Source organism: Bidens hawaiensis, unplaced genomic scaffold, assembly GCF_021521415.1.
Source record: "Bidens hawaiensis isolate Kalapana, Puna unplaced genomic scaffold, B.hawaiensis_p1.1 tig00008321_1, whole genome shotgun sequence".
NCBI classification, from domain to species: domain Eukaryota; kingdom Viridiplantae; phylum Streptophyta; class Magnoliopsida; order Asterales; family Asteraceae; genus Bidens; species Bidens hawaiensis.
In genome coordinates this window covers 160,001-173,825 of record NW_027491591.1, presented here as the reverse complement: position 1 = coordinate 173,825, position 13,825 = coordinate 160,001, and the positions used below count along the sequence as shown (strand labels likewise).

General features: G+C 34.7%; 2 protein-coding genes across 4 annotated transcripts; one reads left to right on the top strand and one right to left on the bottom strand.

Moving 5' to 3' along the window:
• Positions 1–1,872: 1,872 nt before the first annotated feature.
• On the bottom strand, positions 1,873–2,889 carry LOC143637488 (photosystem II reaction center W protein, chloroplastic-like). Its single transcript, XM_077104870.1, has 2 exons — positions 2,688–2,889; positions 1,873–2,347 (listed from the first exon to the last, which is right to left on the bottom strand). Exons 1-2 carry the CDS (start codon positions 2,776–2,778, stop codon positions 2,025–2,027), a joined length of 414 nt encoding a protein of 137 aa, XP_076960985.1. The 5' UTR covers positions 2,779–2,889; the 3' UTR covers positions 1,873–2,024.
• Positions 2,890–4,365: 1,476 nt separating this feature from the next.
• Positions 4,366–13,270, top strand: LOC143637487 (putative uridine kinase C227.14). Of its 3 annotated transcripts, none has more exons than XM_077104869.1 (12): positions 4,366–4,711; positions 5,405–5,538; positions 5,639–5,682; positions 6,531–6,608; positions 8,757–8,949; positions 9,744–9,774; positions 9,860–9,918; positions 10,695–10,768; positions 10,887–10,973; positions 11,929–11,990; positions 12,090–12,118; positions 12,855–13,270. In XM_077104869.1, the coding sequence occupies exons 1-12, from the start codon at positions 4,654–4,656 to the stop codon at positions 12,939–12,941; spliced, it is 936 nt and encodes a 311-aa protein (XP_076960984.1). In that variant the 5' UTR covers positions 4,366–4,653; the 3' UTR covers positions 12,942–13,270. The 3 variants fall into 3 exon arrangements, with proteins under 3 accessions (XP_076960984.1, XP_076960982.1, XP_076960983.1); XM_077104867.1 differs by having other exon boundaries at positions 4,522–4,711; positions 5,399–5,538; XM_077104868.1 differs by having other exon boundaries at positions 4,522–4,715; positions 5,403–5,538.
• Positions 13,271–13,825: the final 555 nt, after the last annotated feature.

Genomic DNA, 13,825 nt, shown 5'->3' with positions numbered 1-13,825 from the left:
TGGGATATTATGAGGATTCCCGACCTTTAAGCATGGCGCGTAGCCATATGGGATATTATGAGGATTCCCGACCTTTAAGCATGGCGCGTAGCCATATGGGATATTATGAGGATTCCCGACCTTTAAGCATGGCGCGTAGCCATATGGGATATTATGAGGATTCCCGACCTTTAAGCATGGCGCGTAGCCATATGGGATATTATGAGGATTCCCGACCTTTAAGCATGGCGCGTAGCCATATGGGATATTATGAGGATTCCCGACCTTTAAGCATGGCGCGTAGCCATATGGGATATTATGAGGATTCCCGACCTTTAAGTATGGCGTGTAGCCATATGGGATATTATGAGGATTCCCGACCTTTAAGTATGGCGTGTAGCCATATGGGATATTATGAGGATTCCCGACCTTTAAGCATGGCGCGTAGCCATATGGGATATTATGAGGATTCCCAACCTTTAAGTTTGGCGCGTGGCCTGATGCGCGCATGCACGGCGATGAAGTGGTGACTCGCGAGCGCGCGTGCGTGGCGGAGGTCTCTTGCGCAAAACCCACATGGTGGTTTCCGCGGCGGCACATGCATGGCTGCGGAGTGAGAATCCGCGGGCGCGCGTACATGGCGGCGGAAGTCTGGTAATTTTTGGATCTGCAATTTAAGAGTTAGATCTGCAATTTTAAACCTAAAATCCAGGTCTGTAATCTAGATCTAGATCTGTAAATCAGATCTAGATAGATCTGAAGCTCGGAGCAGATTTAAAACCATCACAGATCCGGAGACTTGATCATTCGAGTCAGGCAGTTTCTTTTTGCACAGATCTGGAAGCCTCTTTTAGATCTATGGATCTTTTTGAGCTTTAATAGAACAAGCCTTGAAGCCTTTTTCTGTAAACTTCCAGATCTGGGTTTTTCCTGGGAGAGATCTGACAGCCGAGATGAAGATCGAAGGGTAGTTCGTTGCCGTCCCACGGATGGCGCCAATGTCGAAGCATGAAATGAATCTGACCTGATCCATGACGATGTTTCCACGGATTTTCGAGATGAACGAACCACGTCTTGATCTTCTTCTCCGGTTGCTTGAGACCTGCAATGGTTTTTCGGGGGTGTGGAGGTGACTGCTAAGAAATCTCAAAGATCTCTTGTTTACAGACACAAAAAAGTGGTGGTGGCTCTTATTGAGCATGACCTTTTAACAAGGAGGTGGAGACCTCCTTATATAGAGAGCCTCATGGCCACCATCATGGTACCCTAATGGGCCTAGCCCAGTTAGGGTTACCTCCACAAAACCCCCTCAGCCCAATAACATTGTATTAGTCCATATAATAAAATAAGCCAAACATAATAAATTTAGGGTCGTAAAACCGGGTTTAGTACCATACCCCTACAGTTATCAATTTATCATATCATGAGAGATCCTCGTTATTTGTTCATTAGTTTTCATATATGATTGTGATTTAGAGGTATCTAGCAAGGTGGTGTTACGTGATGCTATCAAGTTATCGGAAGGTGAGGTATATGATCAGTTTAGACAATTTTTCCATAAGTTATAACCCTTGGAAATGTGTTTCATGAGCCTAAGTCACCCATACATGCATCCCAACATGCATAAAAATCGATTGTTATATATGAGTGGTTTTTTAGCCAATATATGTATAAGTTTGAATCGAAAATTTTCAATAAGTTCATGTACTTAAAGCAAATAAATGCGCATGTCATTACTATACCCTACGAGAAAGATGATATACGAGACATTGAAGATTCAGTCACGTAGGATATGCATTTACAAATTCATTAGCGTGACTATCGTACCTTCTCATGATACCCGAAAAGCCTTCTAGCTCGTTTGTAGCTTATTCAAAGGAGATGATATCAAACTTTACAAGAAAGGTGTCCATATTCATATCTAGGACCAAAGTGCAATTCTCATGAGCACAAACACTCAGACAATCAAATTATCAAAGCACAAAGTACAAAGGATACATGATTAATATTACACATAAGCTTATTACAATTGATAATTTGTCATTTTAAAGTGATAAACCTGACTCCTCATCCTCATCAAGGCTACCGACGTAAACAAAGTAAAGTGTCCAAATCAAACCAAACACGCCAAAAAGGATCCACCCGAGAAGGTTGTTGCTTAGACCAAAGGGCAGCCCGGTCCCTTCTGTGCTCATTCTCTCGTCCACTAGAGCCATGGCCGCTGGGCTCGACATGGTTGCAGCCACCGCTGCAGCCATCAATGAGGATGCACCCATTCTCAACCTCGATGCACCATCATCCGATGTGACAGCGGGCTTACCTTCCATGGAACATCTCACTTTCCCCATCTTACTCATTGTTGGCAATCCTAATCATGATTAACAACTTCTATTTATATGTATGTATATGCAGGGTCAACTCAACCATTTTAAAGGCCTAAAACGAAGTGCATATCCGTCCCTTTTAAAAACGGACCCAATTTATTATTGTTATTATTACTAGCTAGGGGCAGAAACGGGTCAGGTAAGAACATGTCATGTTAAAAAAATTATATTAAATCATAGCAAAATAATAAGCATGCATATTCTTCAACAAATATAACTATTGCATTTAATCTAACAAAAATACATATATTATTATATATAATATATGTATGTACTTATGTATATTATCAACTCATTATATGATTTGGATGATCAAAAACATACCAAGAACCGGAGAAGCATGGGTGGTGGTGGGCTTTTGGAGCAGAGATAATGATGGTGATGTGGTGGAAATGGAAGCTGAGATGGATGCCATCTTCTTCTTCTTAAGTTGGGTTGCAAGAACTTGAAGATTGAAAGAAAAATGGTGAATGCAGTTCAAAGTTAAGGGTTCAATTTGTGTTTTTATATAAAGTTGAATGATTTTGATTGTACATGGCCTTTACTCCACATAAATTAGATTACATGGATTGCACCTCATCTTTATTTTACCACTTGTTTTGCTCCACGTGGCGTGACATCTACAAATCATCCTGAAATGTTTGGGTTCTTTCTATAATCATAACAAAATATGATATATATATATATATAATTGATTTTTTTTGAGAACCGCTTTGAGTTTTAAGAACTTGAAAGAACTCAACGTAACAATTATATATATATATATATATGATATTTTTAACAATCCAAAGTTAACCTATTGTATGTTATAATTTATACCGAAAATTTAATCAATTACATGTTTAACTTTTACTTTTATTTTTAAAAATAGTCTCACTTGCATAATCATCATACATTTACACTTAGATTTACATTTAATCTTGCTAAGATAGATATGATTAGTGAATTGGGAATGGGCATTCTTTATAAGCGAAATCAACTGAAAATCAAATATAAGCATGTAGTAATTATAAGAAGAAGGTAATTAAGAGCTCCACCGACTAAATTGTCTATATGGAGTATAATCTCTTATTAAAGAGGTGTTCGGGTGAGCTTTTAAAACTGTTTTTTTGCTTATTTGCTTTTCAAAAAGCAAAAACAACTTTTAAAAAGCTTCAATTTGAAACTTTTTAAAGAGCCTTACCAAACACATTTTACTTTTCAACAACCAAAGAAGCAAATAAACAAGTTTTAAAAGCTCACTCAAACACGCCTAAATTGAGTAACAAGTCTTTCACTGAAAATAATATACTTGGGCTTTTATAATTTGGAGCTCAATTAAGAGGCCTGGTACCATCATATGGGCTCGATATTACTAATTCACCTGTCATTTGTTTTTGTGTTTTTTTATTCAAACTAAATATTATTTAGAAATGAGATGAAAATTTGATTCTGAATGAAACATCAACACTTTTCATTAGCACTATTTCCGAATGTTAGATTATTTAGTTATATAGGATTCAAACCCTTAATCATACGATAAATACCATTACATACCATTTTTAATATCACTAGGCTAGTCTTTTGACATTAACTATTAAAATTATACTTTGGTATGTCATGTTTGATTCATTTTTTAACTTAAGGTCAAGTTTCGAATGATAGGTACAAGTAAATTTTAGTTACATATGTTCATGAATGGGGATATTTGATTTCGCAAGAAATTACAACAATGACAAGATATGAGTAATCATATATTAATAGATAAAAGTCCCTTTCCAAAACAATTTATAAATAAAATATGAAATTAAAATTTGGAATACGGGTCCTTATCCAACATGACCCTCAAGAATAATCAGTGTTTGGGTTGTTACAGGTAACTCATTTAATAAACAAGTCGTGTTTTTGGGTTGACATGTTTTATTAAACTCATGTTCAATTAACTATTTATCCCATTTTATCAAACATATTCACCCGCTAACTTGTTTAACCACGCTAACATGTTTATGACATGTTTGACCTGTTTTTACAACTTACCAATCCGATTAACACATTTACAACCTGATTGCTCACCAAACCGTCAATCCGTTTGACATGTTTAGATAAATGAATTCAATAATTTTTAAGTGTGTGCAGTGTGTAGGGGCTAGGGTTAAGTTTTTGAAATGCATAAAAATAAATATTAGCTATAAAGTTTTAAAGATTATATAAACAAAATTTATCCGAGTGAGTCTAACAAACAAACTGTAACATTTACCGTTAATAATAATAATAATAATAATAACAGGTAAGCAATTGAGTTTGGGAGAGGATGGAGATGTCGTCGTTGAACACCGCCTCAACAAGATGCTGTCGTCTTCCTTCATCAGGTCTCTCTAATCTCTTATTATACATATATGTATGCATGTATGTATCTATGTGTGTGTTTCAATTTAGGCGTAGTAGAAATTTGAGCGTTGTAGCTGATCAAATGAATGAATGATGCATGTACCGTTATTCTTCGTATTTAATGATAAATGAACCTGTTACCTGTAAATTAACACTCTCAATATTGAACATTTGAATCTATTTCTGCATGATGCTTAGAAATTGCATTAGTTCACATTTGTGTGTGTGTGTGTGTGTGTGTGAATCTGTTAGACCTAATAGGGGATTATACTGGAATTGTAACATCTGCATGTAATTTTTCAAACTTATTAATCAGATTGATTGGATCATTGGAGTAGTAAGTATAATTTTTGACCAGGTTTGGCCGAAATTTAACTGGCTTTGACTGATTACCGATTTTAGGGGCCGATTAGTTGAAATCAAATCAGCAGCCCAGCAATTAGTAATCGGCGCCTAGAACGGATTTTTACAACACTGCATTTGTGTTAACTCGAAATTCCTTTATTGAAAACTCCATAGATGATTGTTTCACTCTGCTGATTGTGTTCATAAAACATAGAATAATAATCATGACCTTATATGTGGTAAGAAATGGGAAAACATAAACATTTGGGCCTAATAGTATATGTGACACCGGTGACACTAACAAATATTTTGTAATGTTAAAGGCACAGATATGGTGCTGCTCAAGAAAGTCAATGTCTCTCATTGCTATCAAGGCTCGGTTTTTATGTTTTACGATAAAAACAGATATCAGCAGTCACTTAATCAAAGTATATCTTTACGGCATAAGAAATTCCCTGTTCAGGTCCATTGTTAATTCTTTTTTACTTGTTAAGTTTTCTTATGTTTTAATGTTATGTGTTTGTTTATTATATCGGCTTCATTCTGTAGTTATTCATTTTCAGGTGTTATGCAGCCAGAATAAAGATATTCCTATAGTAGTGGCTCGGTGTGTCATTTTTAAAAGTACTTCTATATGATTATTGGTGTTTTTCTCTATTATACCAGTCACTATCTACTAGAGGCGGCTATTTCAACCTGTTTGTTTATTGGGTCAATCTGGATAGTGTTCTTGTTTTATCTCAAATGGCCAAATGGATCAAACAGTTAAAGCAGACTGAATTCAATTAAAGTCTACTCCCAATGCAAACAACATCCTAAATCTTGTTATTTAAGATTTAGTTTACTACTGTAATCTAATTAGCACATTAATCGATATACAGAATTACGTGTTGTGTTAAGTGCTCAGTTCCATGGAAAAGCTAGTGTGCAATGAGTCATGTTGAAGTATAGCAGCCACATAGGCAGTTAACAGTTTTCTTGATTTATACTTATGTTATGCAAAGGCTTGTTGCTTAATAATGTGACCATATTTTGTAGGCCTGAAAATAAAAAAGAAACACATCTTAGTTTCAAAATTTTCAGTTTAAGGTAACATTACCGCTTTCAAAAGTTTCAAGTTAAGGTGATGTGACTTGTAAACCAGTAAAATGTTGATGTGTCCATGTCAACTGGTTGTCTTCGGTAATTACCTTAAATCAAATGTTTTGAAACTTAATGGTTTTTCTTTTCTGGCCTAAAATAAGTTGGTTACCCAAAGCATTAATAAGACCAAAATTTTGTTACTCTTTTATGCAATTAGCCCTTATGTAGTTATCTGCCTATGCCCTACAAGACTGCATGCTTGAGATGTAAGGGGTCCATCTGTTATTTTTGTTATGTTATGAGAGTAAAGACTAAAGATGTAATTAAGTATTTATCTAACTCGGTTTTTAAGTTACTTTCCACTTTCTCCAGGTCTATGGATGAAATTTATGATACTTTGGCTGAACGTCTGGTGCCAACTGCAGCTTCAGGAACAAATACCAGTTTAACGTAAGATAAAATCTTAATAGTATTGCACAATTAAGCTACTTTGGGGTCCATGTAATATTCTTAATTACATTTATGCATGTTTTTAAACATTTAAGACAGAATTACAAATTTTGTCCTTTAAAATAAGACGAATTACGGTTCGTGTCCTTTTCTAAGTTTCCTTGCAGGCGGTGTACTTTAAACTTTTTTTTCCTACAAGTTATGTCCTTTATGCTAACTGGGTTAGAAAAACTCTGTTAAATCCCATCACGTGAGAAGCATGTGAGGGCATTTTTGTCTTTTCACCTGTACCTGCAACTTCTTCTTCTTCTTCTTCAAAATAGAAAAATACCAGAAAACTCGCTGGCCGGACTCGAACCCGCGACCTCAGGCCGGACCAGAGTGTAACACACACACACCAGCCAACTGCGCTGGTGTGTCAGTTGGTTAACATCGTAAACGTTTTAATATGACACACCAGCGCAGTTGGCTGGTGTGTGTGTGTGTTACACTCTGGTCCGGCCTGAGGTCGCGGGTTCGAGTCCGGCCAGCGAGTTTTTTGGTATTTTTCTATTTTGAAGAAGAAGAAGAAGTTGCAGGTACAGGTGAAAAGACAAAAATGCCCTCACATGCTTCTCACGTGATGGGATTTAACAGAGTTTTTCTAACCCAGTTAGCGTAAAGGACATAACTTGTAGGAAAAAAAAGTTTAAAGTACACCGCCTGCAAGGAAACTTAGAAAAGGACACGAACCGTAATTCGTCTTATTTTAAAGGACAAAATTTGTAATTCTGTCAACATTTAATAGACGGCTTATTGTAAACATCGCCATTATCTTGTTGGTTCGATTGATTTGCATTATTTAGATATTTTAATCAAGATGTCGGTTTCACCTAAACAACTTTTATATTCTGTCAATGAAATAAGCATTACACATATAACTGTATTATATATGTGATTCATTAAATTTTTGATATGTTGGATAAACTTAGTGAACCAACATGTCTTTTGGCAGTTTACCCAATTTCCTTATGAATGGGTTCATTGGGGTTATGTTCAGAGGCGAATCTTTATTGGGGCCAGGGGTGCCCCCGGCCCCCCCTGTTTTTTTGCGCAGTAGTGTAAATTTACCTGTTTTCGGCCGAAAATTTTTTTACGTAGTGTAAGTTTAGTCTTTTTTTGCCGAAAATTTGAGTCCGGCCCCCCCTCGTTTGTGAAATTTTGTATACATTTTAAGCTCGGCCCCCCGGTGCCTCAGTCCAAACTTCGCCACTGGTTATGTTTTATCTTTAACGGGTCTACCGGGTAAAGTTAAAAAACCAAGTACAAATAAGTCTGTAAGCGAACCAAACGTTTAGTGAACCGGTCGTGAAGTGTTCGGCTGGAAGTTCATTTGTGTTCGTTTATTTAGTTAAACGAACGAGCATGAACACATTTATGTTCGCTCATTTATGTTTGTTTGTTTGTTTATGATAATTTATGTTAATTTGTATACTTTTGTTTAAGTTCGTTCATTAGTATATTCACTTAAATCTTTTAGGCCTATTACAGTTTAGTCTAGTTTTAATAACTGTTTTGGCCCAACACATTGTTGTTCACATTTAATTTTAATTGGTTTTAGCTCAGTTATGCTTTCTCTTTGGTATATTCGTTTTTTACATTCATGAACTGTTCTTTTATATTGTTAAACGAACACGAACACATTCATTTTCTTAATGAACAGACACGGGCAAGAAAACCTAGTTCGTTTAATTGTTTGTGTTCGATCGCTTGTTCGGTTAAAGTTAAATGAACAAACAAAACTGCCCCATTCTTGTTTGTTTGGTTCATTAACAAGGCCTACTATGAAAGAACAATAACAACATACTCAGTAAAAATCGAGAGCAAAGTTATTAGCAGGGTCGCGCGGGGGGGGGGGGGGGGGGGGATGTAGGCAAACCGTACCTTTATCCCAAATAATAGAGAGGTTGCTTCTAGAGAGACCCCCAACTCGAAAACCACATAAATTGTTTTTTTTTTTTTTTGTAATCATACATGACACACAAATTGTTTATAGAAAATTAGAAAGTATTACATGGTCAACATACCAAAAAGTACCCGTTTTGTCCCGTTATCCAACCTGTTCAAACGGTCATCTGATCTCCAAGTTTTCTTTTTTACTCCATTCAGGCATATTGTGGGCTTGGCAGGCCCGCCAGGAGCTGGAAAGACCACCATTGCATCAGAGGTTGCTAAACGTGTAAACAAATTATGGCCTCAAAAAGCATCTGCATTCGATTCTCAAGTTGAACCACCAGAAATTGCAGTAGTTCTTCCCATGGATGGTTTCCATCTTTATCGTCACCAGCTTGATTCAATGGAGGTTCATCTTTTAATCTCTCCCAATTATATGTTAATTAGAGTGTCTAGATTTGCATTTATAAATAATTATCTCATTGACTCATATTCACAATGATTTGTTTCTAAAATTTGGATGAGTATATTCTGCTTCTGACAATCTGATTGTTTAGGGGAAAATAATTAGTTTCATGCTGGATCCAACAAAACTGATTATCTAAGGATAAAATAAAACCACCTGATTCGTAATTATTCTTTCTTTTAACGTAATTTGTAGGCCTTTAAATGAACCGAGCGTTCAGTGAACCATTCGTGAACCACTTGGTGGAAAGTTTGTTTGTGTTCGTTTATTGAATAAAAGAACGAACATGAACACATGTCTCGTTCATTCATATATGTTCGTTTGTTTTATTTGTTTGTTTAATGTTCATTTAAAATAATTATGCTCATTACCAATTCAATTTAGTCTAATTCTATGAAATTGAAATATCACCTCTTACAATTTAGTCTAGTTATATTATTTCTTAGGCCAGCAGATTGGTGTTCACATTTACTTTTAGTTGATGTTCGCTCAGTTACATTTGTTCGCCTGTGTTCATTTGTTTGTGTTCGTTTACATTCGTGAAGCGTTCGTTTATTGATTAACAAAAGAACGTAAACGAACACGAACATTCCCATGTTCTTAACGAACAGACACAAATAAAAAAAACCATGTTCGTTCAACTGTTCATGTCCGATCGTTTGTTCAGTTGAAGTTAAACAAACGATCACAAACATTTCATTGTCAATTCTAATTCTCTTTTTGTTAACCTTTTTTAGGATCCAAAAGAAGCCCATGCAAGAAGGGGAGGTGAGCTTCTTCACTCGTCGCATAATTTCTTTCCACATGTTTCAATCAATCTGATAATAACCGTTTTTGTATGTTGACAAATCAGCTCCGTGGACGTTTAATCCTGATTTCTTCTTGAAATGTTTGAAGACCTTGAGAGAGCAGGTGATTTTGACTTGTTTATATCAAGTTAACTGGTTCCCATCAAGTAAATTTAGAGGTCAATGGGTCAAAATGGGCTCGGGTTGAAACAGATCATTCTTAGTGCACATCAGAATGAATCGAGTCATATTGGTTTGGCCCGTTAAAAAACATCTTTGTCAATTTTCTAAAACTGTCATATACTTTGTTTAGGATGTTGGGCTCAGCTCGCTTCAAGCTCTATTTCTAAAGCTCGATCTCGACTCATTCCGTTAATAATTAATTAATATAATATATTAATTATTTATCTTTTTCATAACTTTATGTATTATAATAATTATGGTATGAATATATATTGAATATATTAAATAAAGTTGTGTAAATAATAAACTCATGAGCAAACTTGAGCTCGATAAATGAAGCTTGTGCTTGAGCTCGTTTACTATACAAGCTTAATTTTAGGCTCAAGCTCGGGCTCAAGCTCGTTTATTAAACAAACTTAATGTTAAACTTGTGCGTGTTTAAGCTCATCTCAATTCGAGTTTTTAGAGAGCCGGTCTTCAGTAGCTCACGAGTAGCTTGGCTTGTTTACACTCTAATTAAAACTAGACTTTAGGTGGCTTTCAACCCATTTGACCCATTGCCTTTTATGATTTATTTATTTATTTTATTTTACCTGTTTACCCAAATCTGCTCAATTGTAACTAAACGGATCGAATTGCCACCTGTACCTATTATTTACTTACCTATTTATTTTTCAAATATTTGACAGTGGATTTGATTATTAATTACAATTTCAGGGGTCTGTTTATGCTCCATCATTTGACAATGGTGTAGGAGACCCGGTTGAAGATGATATTTTTGTGAATGTTCAGTATGTATTATAATCTGCAAGATTATATTTCGTCTAATTTATAAATATATCAATTGAAGGTCACATATTTGCTTAAAAATTTCCTCAAATCTTTTTGTTCATATTATTATATTTGCAGGCACAAAGTTGTTATAGTGGAAGGAAATTATTTACTACTGGATGATGGTAGTTGGAAAGAAATATCATCAATACTAGACGAAAAATGGTAAAATCTTGTATTTATAAATGGGTCAAGTTTGATTATACTTTGTCTCTAACGAATCAAATTGGTCAAACTTTTAAATTTTTGCTAAAATATTAATGGGTTGAACGTGTCAAACTCAAAAATTACCCAAAATGTATTCACAATGCATAAAAGTGTAAAACTTTCATAATTCTTTTATGTATAATGTTCGTGAAAAGAAAAGACAAAAAGTGTGTGAGCTGACCCGGCCCATTTTGGCCCACACCGACCCACCACGTTTTGTCCGTTTTTATTTGCTCGTTTTTACCAGTTACCCTACCGACCCACCCCATTTTGCCTAGGGGTGTAAATATCTAACATGACACAAAATTCGCAAGTTTGGATTTGGTATAAACGAGTTTGGGTCAGTTTTGGGTTGAACCCGTGAACCCCTTTAACTAAACTGGTCGTGTTTGGGTCAATCCGGCGACCGGCGGGTGGTTGACCCATTTTTTTTTTTTTCTTTTTTATTTTAAATGTGATTTTTGTAAAAAATGAAATTGGTTGGGTGTCTTTTGCCAAAATTTAAAACTAAAGGAAATTAAATAAGATTTTATAACTAAAGTGTAACTGTTTTATATAAATTTGTATTGTTTTTGTTGTAAAAATGTTAATTTTTAAGTATTGATATGTGAAAACATTAAATAAAATAATAAATCTTTTAGGCCAAGTGGGTCGTGTTTGGTTCAACCCATGATATGCGTGTCATGTTTAGTTCACATGTCAGTCACGAATTTTGGACCCGGAAACACGGCCTGTTTAATACCCCTAGTCTGCCTCTAGTTTCTGGAACCAAGTATTTTTTATATGCTATCCAGAAAAATCGGATTAGTTCTAAGCTTTGATTTTATTTGGCCATAGCTTACTTAAATTCAATATGTTTTTAAAGTGAAATAAAACAATGGCTGTTTGAAGTTTGGTTATACAATTTTTGAAGGTTTGTTGATGTTGACATTGACATAGCAATGGAACGGGTTTTGAAGAGACATATATCAACCGGTAATCACTTTTTATTCATGATCCCACATGCATGTGCATATGCATCTGAATGATTGTTTCTGTCATAATGAATGTGTATTGTTTTCATCTTTTTGTTAGGTAAAACCCCTGAAATCGCCAAACAACGGGTAAGATACTAACTAGAGTTGTCAATTTCAACTTATTACTTATGATTGTTTCCATGTGGGGCTGTGGGCTATATTTCATTGATAATAGGACTAGGGATGTGAACGAGCCAAACTGAGCCTGAAATCGGCTGGTTTAACTTAAGAAAGCCCGAGCTAGACTTGTGAATAGTTTTTTATGCTCAGGCTTGGCTTGTTTATTATTTATTAATTCTTAATTATTTTATTCTTGTACATTTATAGTTATATTAGATATATTTATTATTATAGTTTTTATAATGATAATAACATAATACCTATTATTTGGTTATTTTTTATCATAATTTGATATATAATAATGTAAATATTTTAAATAAAAGACTCGTTAGGCTTGTGAACCTAGTTAAGCTCGATATATGAAGCTCGAGCTCATTTAAGCTTGACTTAGTTCAAGCTTTTAAAGAGTTGATCTCGAGTAGCTAACAAGATGCTTGGCTTGTTAAACCCTAAAAAGGACAAACCTAAAATAAAAAAGTTACCTAAAAAGAAAATAGGTCAAAACATTTCGAGCAGCTTGATTATTCGTAAAAGTATATTATTGTTACTGTTAAAAGTGATATTAAGTATTCATTCAGTCATATTTAACCAAGCTATGTTCTTTTATGGAAATATGATTTAGACAAATAAGTGTCTGTTTAATGTGGCCAGTTGAAGAAATAAAAGTTATCTATTTGAGTTGACCAAGATTTATATGCAGCAGATTGAATACAATGACAGACCAAATGCAGAACTCATTTTCAAGTCCAAGAAAAATGCGGATTTAATAATCAAATCCGTTAATAATTGAAGGTAAAGCTCACCTTTTCTGTGACGGACATAAGTTTTGTACTGAACGTGACTCTGTGTGTGCACGCACACCTGCGTGTTTTTTTTAAGTATACGTGAAATGGTTTAATATATGAACGAGAGACTGTGTTTAGTGTATTGGTTTTCATCATACAAGATTTTCTAGTGCTATGGTTTATTTAACGCAAGCCTGCATGACGTAGGTGAAAATGGGTGTGTTGGGTAACTGGTCTGGTCTAGGAGAAGTTGTATACTTATTATTACAATAAATTTATTATAAATAATAATTAACTATGTATATATTTGTTAAGTATAAAAATACCAAATGAAAAAAAAATGAATAGAAAGGTAAAATATCAGAAGATAAAAGATGAGAGTCGTTTGGACTTTGGTAACATGATTAGATGAGTCACTGGATTATGTTAAAAGATATGGTGTAAACCGTAAAGATATAAAGGTGAGCTTTAAATGAGCATGTATATCGTGATTCGTGATATAATATTATTTTTGGTGAAGATGATGGTGGTAGAGAAGTACCCGAATGTTTTGTATGCAAAAGTGAATTGAGTACTTTAACACCATCCTCTGTAATTCGAGTATCTTTTTATGAATTGGGTAGAAGTGAGGTGTTTGTCATTGATTAATTGGTTGCATTTGAGTATTTTGGTAAATCGGGTTGTGCCCCCCACCTCCCTTACACATATATTTTATCTACAATCTGTATATGTTTCATCTTGGTAAGATATTACGTAAACTGTTTTTTTAAAAGTTAGGTTATTTTAAAACGAAAAGAGAGTAGCTGTAAGAATAAATATATGTTGTGTATATATATTTATATGGTCATCGTTTTCATTTATATTATTATAGATCAAAATATAGCCTAAC